This window comes from Heliangelus exortis, chromosome Z (assembly GCF_036169615.1).
Source record: "Heliangelus exortis chromosome Z, bHelExo1.hap1, whole genome shotgun sequence".
In the NCBI taxonomy this organism is placed as follows: Eukaryota; Metazoa; Chordata; class Aves; order Apodiformes; family Trochilidae; genus Heliangelus; species Heliangelus exortis.
This window is the reverse complement of record NC_092454.1, coordinates 807536-823033: the sequence shown is the minus strand read 5'-3', so window position 1 is coordinate 823033 and position 15498 is coordinate 807536. Positions and strand designations below refer to the sequence as shown.

The window sequence follows — 15498 nt, the reverse complement described above, 5'->3', positions numbered from 1 at the left end:
GCAGGGAAAAAAGGGGAAAGTCCTCGTGGTGCCTGGGGAAAGGGGACGGGGTGGTGTTCACCTTCCAAAAGCCCCAAAACACCCCAAAAAAAAATAAGAAAGCTGCTGGGTTGGTGAGTGCCCAGAAGGTTGGGGATGGGAGGACTTTGAGGGGGACTTTGGTGACAGCCCCGTGTTCCACACGTGGAAATTTCTCTCCTGCTGCTGAAGGTGCCCTGGAAAAGAGCTGGGTTTGGTTTTCAGCCTTTGGTTTTGCAACTCCCTGCTCCTGCAGATGGCTGAGCAAGGCAATATCAGCTCCAAAAGCTGCAGCTGCTCTGCCTGGCTCCAGCCAGGATGATCCCACCGGGATAGCCCCGGGATGGGCTGGATAAAACCCCCACTGCAGCACCCACGGCCCCCTCGGCCAGGGGAAATCACAGTGGGGCCCTGGTTTGATCTGCAAATATTCCAAACGTGGTGAAAATCCATCCCCTTGGAGCTGGAGAGCCCTGCCAGGTCTCTGCAGCCCAGGATGCTCCCTGGACAGGCTTTGGAAAACCAAGCAGGCTGGGAGCAACTGCTTGGACAGCAGCACAGAGTCTGGCTGGGCAGGAATCTCATCAGTTTTCCAGGATGGGAGATTGGGTATGGAATTAACCAGCCCTGGGTTTAGCCCAGGAGAAAGTCACCAAGGGCCTCCTGGGGGTGTGAAGGAGGGAAGAGCTTGGCCCAGGGACAGGAGGTGGATTTTTGGGGATTGTTGAATCCAGGGAAGTGGTGTCTGCAGGGTTCTGATAGTGCTGCCACAGCAGCAGAGCTTCCAGCTGAGCTGCAGCATCTCCTCCATCCGTCCCCAAAGCCCCCCAGCCCTGTTCCACTCAAAAATGCAACCCCAAAGGGACAGAGATGTAGAGAACATTGATTTGTGGCACCAAAAAGGGCACAGGGTTGGGTAAGAATCAGCTAAACCTGGTATTTATTGGTGTATATATATATATATAAACTTATATATAGAAGTACCTGTATTCTACTGGTCACTAAATTATTCCTGGTGCCTCTGTTTTCTCAGTACCTCACAGAAATATCTGGATTTCTGTGCAACACAGAAGTTCAGAACATTTCCCAGTGCCCACTTTTCCAGTCCTCTCCTGTGCCATCTGGTAGGCAGCAGCCTTGTGGTCACTTATGGAGGGGAGAGATGGAGAGGAGACAGGGAGGGTTACTGAGCTGCAAAAATGAATGCTGAGAAAAAAAAAAAAATGACATTTTTTGCACTCTTTTTCCCCGAGAGAAATCCTGAAGAGTTGCTGGCAGGAGGCTGCTCTGCTTTTTTTCAGCTCAAGTAAGCAATTCCACATGATTCAGTAAGGGTGTCCTACCACTACTTGCTTCAAAATGTTCCAAATTATTACAAACCCTAAAAAAAAAGACCTGTTTAACCTAACAAGTCAATTATCATCTCTTCCCTCTGTAAGCAGCAGACTACAAACAGCTTACACCAAAAATCCTGGCTCAGGTTGGCTCAGGCAGGGTGAAATATCCTGACATGCCTCAGTCTTAAAAAGGTGTTTCGTGGCTGAATTCCCATTTTTAATGATATAATTATTGTTTTCCCTTTGAATCTGAGAACACAGGAAAGGCCTCCCCAAGTTCAAATGCCTGGGAAACAGCCTTTTTTTCTGAAATTATGTGATGAATATTTTTAACCAAGAGAAAAGTTACCGTAAAAACAGCTGAGAGACCAAAGAAACTTCCTGTCCAAAAAAAATAACAAAACCCAGGCTGAATACTTTAAGTGCCTCAGAGGATGTTTTGGTTTTTTTTTTATTTTTATTTTTGTTAACTTTTTACTATCCATAAGCCTGAAAGAGCTCTCTTTTTGATGGGGAAGCAAAATTTTTTTTATAAAAAAAAAAATCATTCTCCTCAGCCTAAAGGATGGTGTTCACTGCCATCATTTTTTGGGGGAAAGCACTGCTCAAAATTTATGGAGCAGTCCGAGCATCCAAATCATGTTACCAGAACCTTTTTTTTTTTTTTTTTTTCAGTGTTACAAAGTCACATTTATTTTTTTCCAGGACCACGTTATGCAAATCCACCTCACCCCAACAAACGACACTGGTGGTATTGAAAATAGAAGTTTTCTTTTTGCCTCTCTTCTGAATTTCCCTCTGCTATTTGTAATCTTTTTCCAGCCAGCTAAAAACATGCTCCTGAATGGCAAAAAAATATATTTTAACACAGCAGAGAGCTGAGGCTGAAAAAAAGTGCCAAGGCACCTTCATTTCGAGCTGAGGTCACCCTGTGCTTAAGACAGGACAAAAAATTAAGAGTTGCCCTACGACAACAAAATTGGCAAATTCAGCTGCTATGAGAAATTGGAGAGAAAAAAAAAAAAAGCCCTTTTTTAAGCTGACACAGGTAAAAATATAACAAGCTGGTGTTTTTCAGGGAGTCAGAGCAAATCTGCAAACTGCCTCCTGGGCAGGTCAGCACCGTAGGGGGGGGGGAAAAAGGAGCTTTTCCATAAAAATGAAGCCTGCCACCTGCTCCAGGGAAAGCTGGGGCACCAAACCCTCCATGGTCACCTCCATGGTCACCTCCCCAGCCCTCCAAAGCTGCTGGAGTGCAGGGATTAGTGCAGCTCTTCCCTGCCCCCCTGGGGCTTGCTTACTCCAGGTAGAGCTGGCTTACAAACGTAGTAACCCAGGTGTCCTCACACAGGCAGAAACTCAGCAAGGCTCTGTCCTCACGGGGGGATTTTCATCTGTCCCCATCATCTGTGTCCCAGGAGCTGAAGCAGATGTGCTCTGTCACCTGCCCAAAGCCAGGGAGGAGCAACGTGTCTGCAAGCAGTGCCACGCTCATTTAATTCAGAATAAATCAAGCTACAAGTGCTTGGGTTGCACCAAAAGAGCTTCTGGTGCTCAGTGTCACCTGCTGGGCTGCCACCAAGCTGGTGCCTCAAACAGCAGCCCCCCAAGGGCATCCTGCTCTCCATCCAAAGGGAAGGAGGATCTTGATTATCCCAGGATCTTCAGTATCCTGCCTACAAGGTGATGCTCCAGCTCTACAGCCAGCCCAGGCAGGTTGGTGCTGGTGTAAATCCAGCAGAAAGCAGCACACAGGGATGATGGGACTGACAAACCATGGGGATGATGGGACTGAGAAGGCAAGAAGGATTTTTAAAACTTGGAAAGAGGAAAAGGGTCAATTTTCTATATTCTTGCTCAGCCCAGCTCCATCAAAGCTGATGTCAGCACCCTTCACTCCTTCCCCAGCATGGAGAAGAGAGGAGAGGGACATAAAGCAATGGGCACCTTCTTGCTAATTTCCCCTGGAGGTGCCTGTGATACACTGGGTAGTTAATTGCCTTTTTTTTTTTTTCTTTTTGCATTAAATGAATCAATAAAAATATAACCCTCTCCAAAAGCTGGATTTGTCCCAGCACCTTGTTGGCCACTGCAGATACTACAGAGTATGGCAAAAAAGAGGCAGAGAAACACCCAGGTGAGGTGGATTTCAGTGACCCAGTTGGGTTTTGTTGGGCTTTAGATGCATTTATCCCTCAGCTGCTTCTTAAACACAAGGACATGGGAAAGATCCAGAATTCTACCTGTAGTATTAAAGTTTTCTCCTGACAATCAACCAGGATGCCTTCCAAAAGAAAGAAAACAGGTTTTTTTATTTTTTAAAGTAAAAAAAAAAAAAAGACCAACCTACAAGCAGGCAGACAGATGGCTATATTCTGCCCTTAACTTCAAAACAAAATAAAAATATTAATTTCTCCATTGCTGCTAAACATAGTGCAGTGAGACCTGAGTGCCTGGCAGACATTCACCTCCTCTGCTGCAACAGCACCAGAAGGCCCTGGGATATTATTATTATTATTATTATTTATTATTTATCCAGCACCACCAATGTGTTGGGCAATTTTTAAAGCCAGAGTAGAAGAAGGGAAAGAAAAATCCAACTTACAAAATGCTGCTCCCAAGAGGACTCAGAGGTGAGAAGCAAAGCAGAGCAGGATGGAGCTGAACAAAATGCAGATTTTAGAGGCACACAGAGGTCAGGCTCAGCCCCAGAGCCATGGCCACAGCAGCCCCAGAGAGCAGCAAAACACCAGTTGGTTATGGGGAAACCCAGTGATAAAAGGGGAACCACAAAAACCCCAGCACAAGAGGAAAGGGGAAGTGAGACTGAGCCACCAGGATGCTGGGGGAGCCCTTGGGGTGGCCCCAGGACAAAAGAAATGGGGTCATAACCCCTGAAAATGGGGGTTCTGCTCTCCAGGGTGAAGGGGGATGCTGGAGCTGATGGAAAATCTGATTCTGCAACCCCCTGAGAGGAGGTTGGAGCCAGGGGGGGTCGGGCTCTGCTCCCAAGGAAGAAGGGATGGGAGAAGAGGAATTGAGCTGGAGGTTTAGATTGGAGCTTGGGAAGAATTTCTCCCTGGCAAGGGTTGTCAGGGCCTGGCCCAGGCTGCCCAGGGCAGGGCTGGAGTCCCCATCATTCCTGGAGGGATTTCCAAGCCCTGGAGATGTGGTGCTGAGGGCCATGGGGCAGGGGTGGCCTTGGCAGGGCTGGGTTAAGGGTTGGAGTTGATGCTCTCCAAGGTTTTTTTCCAAGCCCAAGGATTGTGTGACTCTCTGCAGCCCCTGATGAGATCCCTCCAAGTGTAACTGTGCTCAGAGCCACTCCAGAGCCAAGTGCAGAGGCTGCAGAGCTCAGGGTGGCACAGCAAGCTCAGGACCCCCATGGGGACAGGTGGCATCTCCTGACCCTACACTGACCCTTTAGGGGAGGTTTAGGTTGGAGCTGGGGAACAATTTCTCCCTGGAAAGGGTTGGCAGGGCCTGGAGTCCCCAGCATTCCTGGAGGGGTCTCAAATCCATGGTCCAGCTCCTGACTGGGTGACAGGGTGTGAAATAAAGAGAGAGAAAGAGCTGGGGAAGGGTCTGGAGCAGAAGTCTGCCCAGGAGCAGCTGAGGGAGCTGGGGGTGTTGATCCTGGAGCAAAGGAGGCTGAGGGGAGAGCTTCTGGCTCTCTGCAACCCCCTGAGAGGAGGTTGGAGCCAGGGGGGGTCGGGCTCTGCTCCCAAGGAAGAAGGGATGGGAGAAGAGGAATTGAGCTGGAGGTTTAGATTGGAGCTTGGGAAGAATTTCTCCCTGGCAAGGGTTGTCAGGGCCTGGCCCAGGCTGCCCAGGGCAGGGCTGGAGTCCCCATCATTCCTGGAGGGATTTCCAAGCCCTGGAGCTGTGGTGCTGAGGGCCATGGTTTGGTGGCTGGGTTAATGGTTGGACTGGGGGATCAAGGTTTTTTCCAAGCCAAACAATTCTATGATTTTATGTGCAACATAGGTGGGACCCAGGGCCCCAAATCCTGATGGATCTGAACCACTCTGTGCTTTGGTACCCTACAGAAATGCTGAATTAAACCACGCTGGGCAAGCATCTTCAACAGGCAAAGAAATGAAGAAGAAGCAGGGGATGCTCCATGCCAACTCTCCAGCCATTGGATGTCTCTTGTGTGTTTGAGGTATCAGAGGCTTTTCTTTTTTTAGGCAGGCTGGTAGAAGAACTTAGTCACTGGTTTTAATTATTCCATACATAAATAGCTGGTAGGATTCATATCCTCACACAGTCACTGAAATCTCTACTTGTCAAAAGTAATTGCTCCATTTTTTTTTTTTTTTTTTTTAGCCAAGAAGGAAAGGAATAAATCACAGAACAACAGAAACATGGCTGGAGTGTCTGCTTCCAAAAAAAAAAAAAAATAATCTGTAAGGTCAGTGCTGATGCCAGGGGGGACTGCTGGGTAAGGAAGGAGTAACTTGAGTAACACTCAAACAATATGGTGTAAACATAATTTTTTTTTTTCTCCAGCTATTAAGAAGGAGGTTTAAAGAACCTTCTGTGAAAATCAGGTGGTGAGAGTTGACTGGAAAGTGAAAGCTCTTAAAAATATGCAGCTCCTGGGCTTGTGTTTAATCTGGATCTTCCCAGAGCATTCAGGAGAGGAGGTGAAGAAATTCCCCAGGCATGCAGCAGGAACGAGCTGCTGGCTGGATGCTTTGCTCAAACACTGATGCCTCAGTTTATCCACGTACTGACCTCCCTACTTCTGCTCTAGGACTTCACATATAATTATTAAAACCTGTGCAAAGTGTTAAAAAAAAAAGATATGCACTGGATTTTGAAACCTGGAGAGATGTGGACAACTTACAGCTTGCTGAAATGATGACTTGGATGGCTGTAAAGAAGTTTGCACAACGAGAGGAGTTTTATGGCTTGCAGGAGTGAATTTGTGGCTGTTTTACATAGAATAGAGCCTGGCAAAATTTTCTGTGCAGTCTGTGTTTTGCAAATTGAGATTATTTTAAGGATGAGTGTTCTCTGTCTCTCCGTGCTGGTGAAGGATCTTGCTTCTCCATCTTGAGCTGCTCTGTATGTGAGGTTCCTGCCTGCAGTGGCATGGTAATTAAGTGTGATTAAAGATGCTTTTCATTCCCCTGCAAAGCAGCAGGTAAGCACATGTCAGAAGGGGGTGGTGGGAGAAGGGAGCAAGTTCTGGGCAGTAAAAAGCCTGTTGGAAATGAGCAATGCCACAACCTACAGCCCGGGCTGCACAAGTGGCCACGGGGGTGGTTGTGGTGATTGTGGGAGATCCTCGTGCTCAGAAACACAGGGATGACTTGAAGAAATCCTATTTAAAAGGTGATTTATGACCTTGGTGGTGGCCTGGACAGGACTGAGACAACCTCTGCTGAGAAATACACAGAAAAACACCTTCCCTACAGCCGACCCGATGGTGACAAACACACCTGGGGTGTCCCAGAGGAGCCAGAGGCTACGGATGGGATGGATGCTTCCTGCTACATGAGCAAGAAGGCTCATTCCATGAATTATTTGGGAAGAACGTGGTTATGAGTGGGGCAAGAGGCTCATTCCATGAGTGATCTGGAAAGAACTCGGGTATGAGAAGGGAAGAGGCAGCTCAGCAGAGAGCTGTGAGCACACAGCTACACGGGAGGCTGAAGCCTTTGGAGAAGGCACGGGATGCTCAATAAATGCTGCTCTGTGCACCATACACACAATGAAAATGGCTCCAGCTATTATTCCACTGGACCAATTCTTTGCTTTTTAGGGTTTATGCATTTATATTAGCAAAACCTGCCAACCTCTACCTTAGATGCCAAGGAGAGCAGCCCCAGCTATCACCCCCCCCACGCCACGCCACTCGATTCCAAGCACTGAAAATTGCCAGAATCATTCCAAGCCCAACCTGCCTTTTCAGTGGAGTTTTTCCATCCAAGTCTGACCAGCCCTGCACTGGGAAGGAGCAGCACAGCCAGCCCAGGGTACAGCAGCAGTGGGCAAGCACTGTTCCCTTTTAATCACAGTCGGGATGGCACCAAAAATCCGAGTGCAGGGACTGGGAAGGGAACCCAAGCTCCTGGTAGCACTCAACCACAACATAACCCCATTATTGCACATTACAAATCGCTGTGTTAGTCTGTTGCCAGGTTATAAGCTCCAGAAAGGTGCCCTTGGAATGCTCACTTCCAATCAAATAGCCCTCAGCTTAACATTTGATCCAAGGGGCTAAGAGAAAAGCACTCCTTTTACCACGAAATTGCAGCCTTGGGTTTTAGCAGTTCTTCAATTATGATCTGGACAATGAACCCATGTCTTCCTGGATGCATGAGGAATCCTGCTAAATGAGCCATTCAGACATCTGAACTGAAGTCTGGTCCTTTAATACGTTTGATTAACACGGAAATTTTATCTCTGGCGTCGTGATTTTAGTGCTGTGACATCAAAAACATTAGTCCACAACGTGCCCCTGATCACAGGAGGGGACTTTAGGGGACTTGGGACTAATTTCTGGAGCAGGAGCAACGATTCCACCTCCCAGAGTGAGATGCTGGAGCAGAAGCAATGAGAGAGGTGAAAGGAGAGAGGAGCCACCAGGTGAAATTCTGCAGCCCAGCCCCACTGAACTCAGTGGGACTTCTGGCACCGACCTCCCAGGAGCCAGGATTTTATCTGCTCACACTGAGAATGTGTCCTTGGGTCCCTGAAATTTCCCTTTCTGAAGGCAGGGAAAGCTGGATTCGGGATCACCTGCTCCATCTCCCTGTGCATGGTTCTATTTATACAAAAATTTTAGCATGGCTGTAACCACTGAGGAGGAATTTAGGACTCAAAGGGTAAGGAGCAATTTCTCTTTGCATTTCTTTTAGTTACATGTACAACACAGCTTAATTCTATTTTATACCCTGGTTCCTACAGAGCACACCCCATCCACACGTGGCTGCCCAGGCAAGAAGTCAGAGGGTCCAAATATTTCAAGAAAACTGAACAAAGCTCTGGTTAAGAGCACGGACACTGCCCGTCTCATCACATAAAAAAAAAATTAAATTTCAGTACAGCTTTTGTGTTGTTTTTCACAGGAGGGAGAACGAAGGAGAAATTACTGTAGGTAAAGCCATTTTGCCACCAAAATGTGAGGAAACCTAGTTATTTGACTAAGCAAAAAAAATACTAAGTAATTTGTAACCCAAGACTAAAATGATCTGGCTGCCTCTCCTGAGGTCTGCAATCTGATCTTCAGAAAAGGTAGCTTGCCAATTTAATTGAGGTAGGAGTTATTTAATTTTTTTATCTCCAGGTATAGTTTTCAATAAACCTACATGTGCCTATAATCCTGGAATGGCAGATGTGGCTCGATTATTAGAGGGGGGCTCCAGGGAATACATACAATGGATCCTCAACTCCATAAGCAGCTGTTTGGGAGGGAGGGCTGGAACGTTGCAACGCACACACATGTTCCTTAAGTGCAGTAATGTTTTGTTATTTTACTGCAGGTGGATTACCCAGATGAAATTTAAGAACTTCTTGGATACAGTACCAATAAAAGGAAAAAAATTCGTTGCCCTGATGTCCCCGCCCGAGGTTACAAATGAGCAGCAGCTCCGTGCCCCCCAGCTCAGGTCCCACCTTCTCTGTCTTCCCTCCTTTATTGATTGCTAAGGAAAGGTGGGCAGGGCATTAAAAAAAGGAGGGAAAAAAAAAAAAAAAAAGCAAGCAAACACCCCCCCAAGTGCTCTGCAAGATACTGGAGAAGGTGTTGGTGATAGAGGAAAGGAAGAGCACTTGAGAGCACGGGGCAGCCACATCACCAGAGTTATTTTTGTGAGAGTTATTCTTTAGCAGCTTAAAGCCTGATTTCAGAGTATGCATTAGTCTCAATCTCATACTGACTGAAGCACTGAAGAAGGACCTTTTAAAAGTACATATCAGATAAAAAGATAATCCTTCCTGCTTCCCTTCCCTTCCCCCCCCCCCCTTTCTGGCTGTGCTGGACTCCTCTTCCTAGAATATTGCAGTGATTCAGTCATTCACAGCAGAAAAAGGATGTCCCAGCACTTCCAGAAGAAAAAGGAAAATGGGCAACAGCTATTTCTGTGCCTTCCCTTCTCAGGGTGAGAGGAGCAGTGTTAGGGAAGGATTTCCAGGGGTAGAGGCAGACCAGGCACTTGCTGCTGCCTGTCTCTCATTTCCATCACCCCCATTTCAAAGTTTTCCAGCACTATTTCTGCCACTTCTCTGCACAACCTCCACGGGAAACGTTCAGACTGCTGCTGGAAGTGGGGGACAGGAAGGGACAGGAGGGAAGTGGGGAGGCTGTTGGCCCCACAGCCACTTGCTGGAGGGGAAAAAGCCAATGACTGATTTCTGCCCTGCCACGGGGAGGATAAACCATCCCATCCAGCTCCAAGGAAAACCTGAGAGCCCCCGGGTTATCCCAGCAGAAGGGAGAGGGGGCCACAAGCCCCACGGTGTCTGAAGGCTCCTGTCACCCATCACAGAGGGACAGGGGACAAGGGAAGCCAGGAGGTAAAGGAGAGGGGATGCAGGAGCACACAGGAGGAGGGATGTTCAGAAGGAGTCCAATGAATACTTGGGAGTCAGAGCTGATGGGAGAGGATCAGGAAAGCTGAACTGGGGCTGCAGGAACTTTTAAAATGAGTTTTAGGAAGCTCAGCCCGAGGTGGCACGTTCCCTGTGCCCCTGGCCACGAGCCTCCTGGAAACCCCCAGCTCCCCTTCCAGAGGGATGGAGAGGAGGGTTTGGAGCTGGGGAAGGGAGCCCAGGAAAGCAAGGAGGAAAAGAGGAGCTGGAGAAAAAGCAGTGAAAGGAAGAGAGGGAAGAGCTGAATGTTCTGTGGGGTGTGAGGGTGCAGAGATGCCTCTGTCCTGCCAGTCCCATCCCTCGGGCTCCTCGGGAGCCTGCTGTGTTCCGATGGGCTTTCCTGGAAGGAATTGCTATCCAGAGGGTCCCTGAGGAAATCCTGGCAAGGCAGGGAGCTGCAGGAGGTTTGGGCGAGCTGCCCACTGATGCTGACAGTGCTGTGAATCACACAGGAGCCATTTTGTTACAGCCTCAGCTCAGCCTGCAGCACACCCCAAGCTGAGCATCATGCCAGTGCCTGGCTTTCCTCTTCCCTGGGCTATCTGCAATCAAACTGAGGGCTCTGATATGATCTTTATCAGGATAAAGTTCGTTATATTTTGGTGGCGGATGTATTTGGTGGTTTTTTCAAAAGGGTAAAAAAGAAAAATAAAAATCTGGCTGAGCTCGTGCAGCTGCGCCAGCTTTTACCTCCACGCTTCATTCCAGGGCCAGCTTTTAATGGTGGGATGGTTCCAACTGGCCTCCCAGAGTATTTCTTGAACATCAAGTAAATCAGGACATCCAAAACCAACATTTAGACTCACTTGCTAAAAGACTTAGTAGTAAAAACAACTCATCTTAGGATTTGGGGATTTTGCTTCAAGTTAAAACACCTTAAAAGCTAAGTATCTGTTACCAGGCATTTGCCAAAAAGGCATAATCCAAATTTTCAAAGGGCTGTCTAATTTATTCCCACACACAATCTCCTGCGTTGCCTTGGAAATCCTGGTGCATCTTTTCTGGCCATTTCACACTTCTCTCCACTCATTGCTTTGCTGAATTAACCAGTGCTCAGAAAAGCACCATAGCTCAGGGTGAGCTCAGTCATCCCTTAAGAAGTGCCCAGAAGGTCCAGACTGGGGTGAGCAGCACATGGAACCTTTAATTTTGGGTATCCAGGTGCTGGTGCCCTACAGAACGTGACTGGGTTCTGAACTGATGTGGGGAAACTGAAGCACAGAGCTCCCATTTCCCTCCTCCAGCACGCCCTGATGTTCAGCTCTCCCCAACAAATAATTTCTTTTATCTCTTCTTCCTTGTGGTGCTGATCCCCATCAATCCCTCTGAATCAAGCAGCAGCCTCGCTCTTCACTACTACATCCTTACAACCTGAGTACCCAACCAACAACTCAGAGGAGTGCAGGGAGCCAGGAGTAAGTTAGTGCCATCACGTAGGTATTTTTTTATTATTCCTACTGCCTTGCTAATCCCCCCCAACCCAGCACATCCAGAGAAAGGATTGATCTTTGGGGAAATGATAAGTGGCACAGAATTAAGTCATGAAGCAAAACCCTGACTTCACTGAATGAAATGAGATTTTTGTCATTAACTTCAAGGAAGCCAGTGTTTCAAAAGTGTCTTGACAACAGCTCTGCTACATGTTTCTTAGCTGCCTTTCCTCTAATGGAATTAAATAGTTCCCAAGATGAGCTTTCTGCCATTCCCACTGTAATCAGTGCTGGATTTGCTATGGTTTTCTCGGAGAGCCCAATTGGGCCCTAGGCTTGGAAAGCAAAATCATCTGGAAGGAAATGGGTTGCTGTGCATCTGACCTCTTCTCTCATTGGTGTGAACACAGCACAGGGATGAGAGCTCCCATCATCACTGCTATTTGTGTGTTGGGAGCTTGTTGGGTTTTTTTCCTACCAGAAGATTAATAGGTAGCAAGTTCAGTATCGTTAGGTATTTAGTTTTCCTTAATTGTTCCAGGAACTCATCTACAGAGAGCAATGTATCACATCTGGAGGTAGCAATTTACCTTTCAGAAATCAACAAAATCTGCACGTTCCTCCTGGGTTCAGGAAAAAAAGGAGCTCACACAGCTCCTGCTGCTCCTCCAGTCCCTCCCCAGGCTCCAGGAGCCCCTCACCACCACCACCACCACCAAAATTTCCTTTGGAATTCACCAAGTTTTTGTCAGTCTCTCCAGTCTAGAGAAGCTCATCTTGCTCAGGACGTGTGAAAGCACATCCTAGAAGCCTCACAATAGGCTTTGAGCTTTTCATTTTCTTTTAAGCCTAAAGGTTCATACTTGTTAATAATTTGGTGGATCCTGATAGTTCTGCAGCCTGGAGAACAGACACCAGATGGTCCAGCCTCAGCATTAAGCTTTATTTCTTCTGCACCTTTCAGGAATTCAAAAGGTTCTTATTAAAGAATTCTTTTTTTTTTTTTTTTTTTCCCCTTCCTGTCTGGTCATCTGCTTCATCCACATTTCCACCACACTTCAAAAAAAAAAAAACCAAAAAAACCAAAACAGATGCAGGCAGCAGAAAGACAGACCCTATTCCACGGATTGGAATTTTTATTATTTGCATTTTTGGGGGAATATTTTCCTAACATTCCTCAGCTTCTCATGAGTGAAACCACAGCAAAGGAGAGGGGGTAGGCAAGGCAAAAGAGGCCACAGCATGAGTCCCATGAAGACTCCAAGCACGAGGTCCCTGCAAACCATCCCACTCCTTCAGGTGTGATGCCACTTTGAACTTGGAAACCAGCTCTCCCTCACTTGAGCATCACCAGATCATTCCAACACAGCTGAAAGAAAAACTACAAGCCAAAGAAGCAAAGAAAAGGTCTTTCCAGAGCCAAGAGAGCAACAGCATGGGATGTCCAGGAGGTTGGAGCTGCAGGGAAAATGGGTCTCACCTTAGATGGGGGCTCCAACATCCCCAGATTACACAGACCCAGGGGAAAGGAACAGATTCTGCTACCTCCCAGCAACAAAAAGCAAACATACAAGGATTTAGAAGCAAAGAGGACTGGCTAGAAATGGCTCCTCAAGTGGGCAGCAGGGATGTGGGGTTTGTGGTGCAGCTCCTGGCTGCTGCTTCCCTGCACTGGCCATCCATCCATCCATCCATCCATCCATCCATCCATGGAAAGCTGTCCATCTGCAGCAGCCCATCCACCTCTTTATCCACAGAAACCTTTCCCTTCATGGCAACCTTTCCATCCACAGAATCCTTTTTTGCCATCCATGGAATCCTTTCCATCCTGTCTATCCAGAGAAACCTGGGCATCCCTGGGAGCCAGGCTCAGGAGCTGGGCTGTTCCTAGCTGCATCCCCAGGGCTGGGGAGGGAAGAGGCACCAACATTGGCCTCCAAACCCTCCAAACCTCCCAGCTGATGGCTCACACGTGTGCACTGCCAACAGAAATGCCTTTTTAATTGCTCAAATGATTTCATTTTTCTCCACCGAATGTTCAAAAAACCCCCAAACAACATAAGAATAAACTGTTGCCACATATTATTAAAGAACATAAACACACAAAGGGAAAGAAGGGATCGAGTATTTCCCTTTCCTATAGGGAAATAATGTGTATTTTGACTTGGGTTTTTTTGTCATTTATTTTTGTTGTGACTCTTTTTTTTTTTTTTTTTCCCTGGCAGATTTGAACAATATAAAGCTTTGAATATTAAGAAGGCTATTAAATTCTTTCAATAGTTTTCCAAAGTGCAAGCTTCTGCACTTCGAAAAAGGAAAGGGAGCCTTGCACTCTTCGAGAACAAAATGAATTTCAAGGCACGATTAATATTGCTCCTGAAATTAAAAAGAAAGTGTCTTTTAAGAAAATCAATTGTCTCGAAACAAAGAGCAGACTTTTGGCTATTGATAGTATTTTTAGCCTCAGACTTTCTCTGGAGACTTCCAAAGGATTCAAATGCAAAGTGCAGAGAAGCACACGCTATACCTTTGTATTACATTGGCATTTTATTATTTAATTAAACTACTCTTATTTTTCTAGCTCACGCAGCCTTCCCTTGAGACGCCTTTGCTGTTAGCCTGCTGGCCTTGACTTCCAGCCAAAAACAATTCCGAAACAAAAAGGGACAACAAATCATATTTTCACAGACATTTTTATCCCTCAATACAACCTTGTTTTCACACAGCATCGTACACTTTCGATGAAAACTACAATTTATTGCAGTAGCCACCCAAAGCCAGGGCTGCCACCGGCTCTGCCCTGGGTTTCCCTTGCTTGTGACTCCTGGGAAGGACCTGGAATGCCCAACACTGGGGCTTTGTTGGGAGGGACAAGGAGCAATAGTTCACAGCAGCCCCACCTGGGGTGGAACTGGGGCAGCCCCAGTGTTAATGGTCTCCAGGAATTGTGTCCTGGCTGGAAAAGCTCAGGCAGGAGCTTTTGAAACTCACACCTGCAGCTGGTTAGGACAGAGCCTACCCCAAAAAATGCCCAACCTGGAGATGAAGGCCTCATTAATGAGAGGATTTATCCCAACCCCTCTGCCCAGCAGGCTCTCACTTACCTGGTGGCAACCCTGGAGGTTGGAATCTCTTCCGTAGGATGCGTAGGAGCCCCTTTCTGTTTTACCTGGTAACAAAACAAAAAAAAATAGAGATGTGTAAGAGGCACAAACACATTCACAGAGCTTCTCTGAGCACTTTATGATGTTCACCACGTTTTCCTCACGCTGTTTACAGGTGTAAGAGAGGCCCTGCTGCCTGCAGGATGCTTGGAGGCAACACCAAGGGCTTCACACGTTTCCACACTGAGCAAAAAATCAACTTCCCAGAACCAGGAGTGAGCTGAGCATCCTGGTGCCCTGTCCTGGTGCCCACTGGGGACACGGTGAGTCCTGCTGCTGGGAATGCAGCTCCCTGCTCTCTTTCCCAGGAGTAAATTCCTCCTGATCCAGGTGATGGTGGGCTGGACACCTGGGAGAGAGGTGCTGGTTGGGAATTCACCATTCTCTCCCAGTTCACCAGTCTCTCTCTGGCTGGGACTTGAGCCCAATGACTGCTGAGCTTCTCTGCCAGCTCTAAGTACCCTTTTTTTTTTTTTTTTTCTTTTCTCCCTTTTTTTTTTTTTTTTCTTTTTCCCAGGCAGCCTTTAACACAGCTCCAAGAGCCTGCCTCGCAGTACCAGTTATGGTTACGCCATATTTACAAAGGAAAATAAAGGTTCTTTCAGGTCTGAATGGGCAGACTCGAGTGAAATCAAGAAGGGAAGAGGTGGTTTCTGCAAAGCATTAAGTCATGGCTGAGCAGCCCTGCACCACGTGCTCCCGAGACAAAGAGCAGTCAAGAGGGCTGATACAAAACATATTGACACTAAAAGACCACCCTTATGGCGAGGATAATCACGGGAGGGGGGGGGAGGAATTATCTAACAAAACATCCAAGAGCACAGTAAAAATCACTCGTAAAATTAAAGTTTTTATTACAGGCTGGGGCATAAAACCCACAACACACAGTCCCACTTACCAGGGACCAGATGCTCGCTTTATCTCTGCCTCCAAGTCCCTCCAAGA

The 15498-nt window shown here is 47.2% G+C and overlaps 1 protein-coding gene across 1 annotated transcript in view; it reads right to left on the bottom strand.

Annotated features, from left to right (window-relative positions):
* The window catches only part of LOC139790434 (transcription factor 4-like), a 221522-nt gene that overhangs the window by 105001 nt on the left and 101023 nt on the right, over positions 1-15498 (bottom strand). The window contains exon 6 of the mRNA XM_071732302.1: positions 14494-14558. Coding sequence (XP_071588403.1) covers positions 14494-14558 — 65 coding nt within the window. The remainder of the gene's footprint in view (positions 1-14493; positions 14559-15498) is intronic.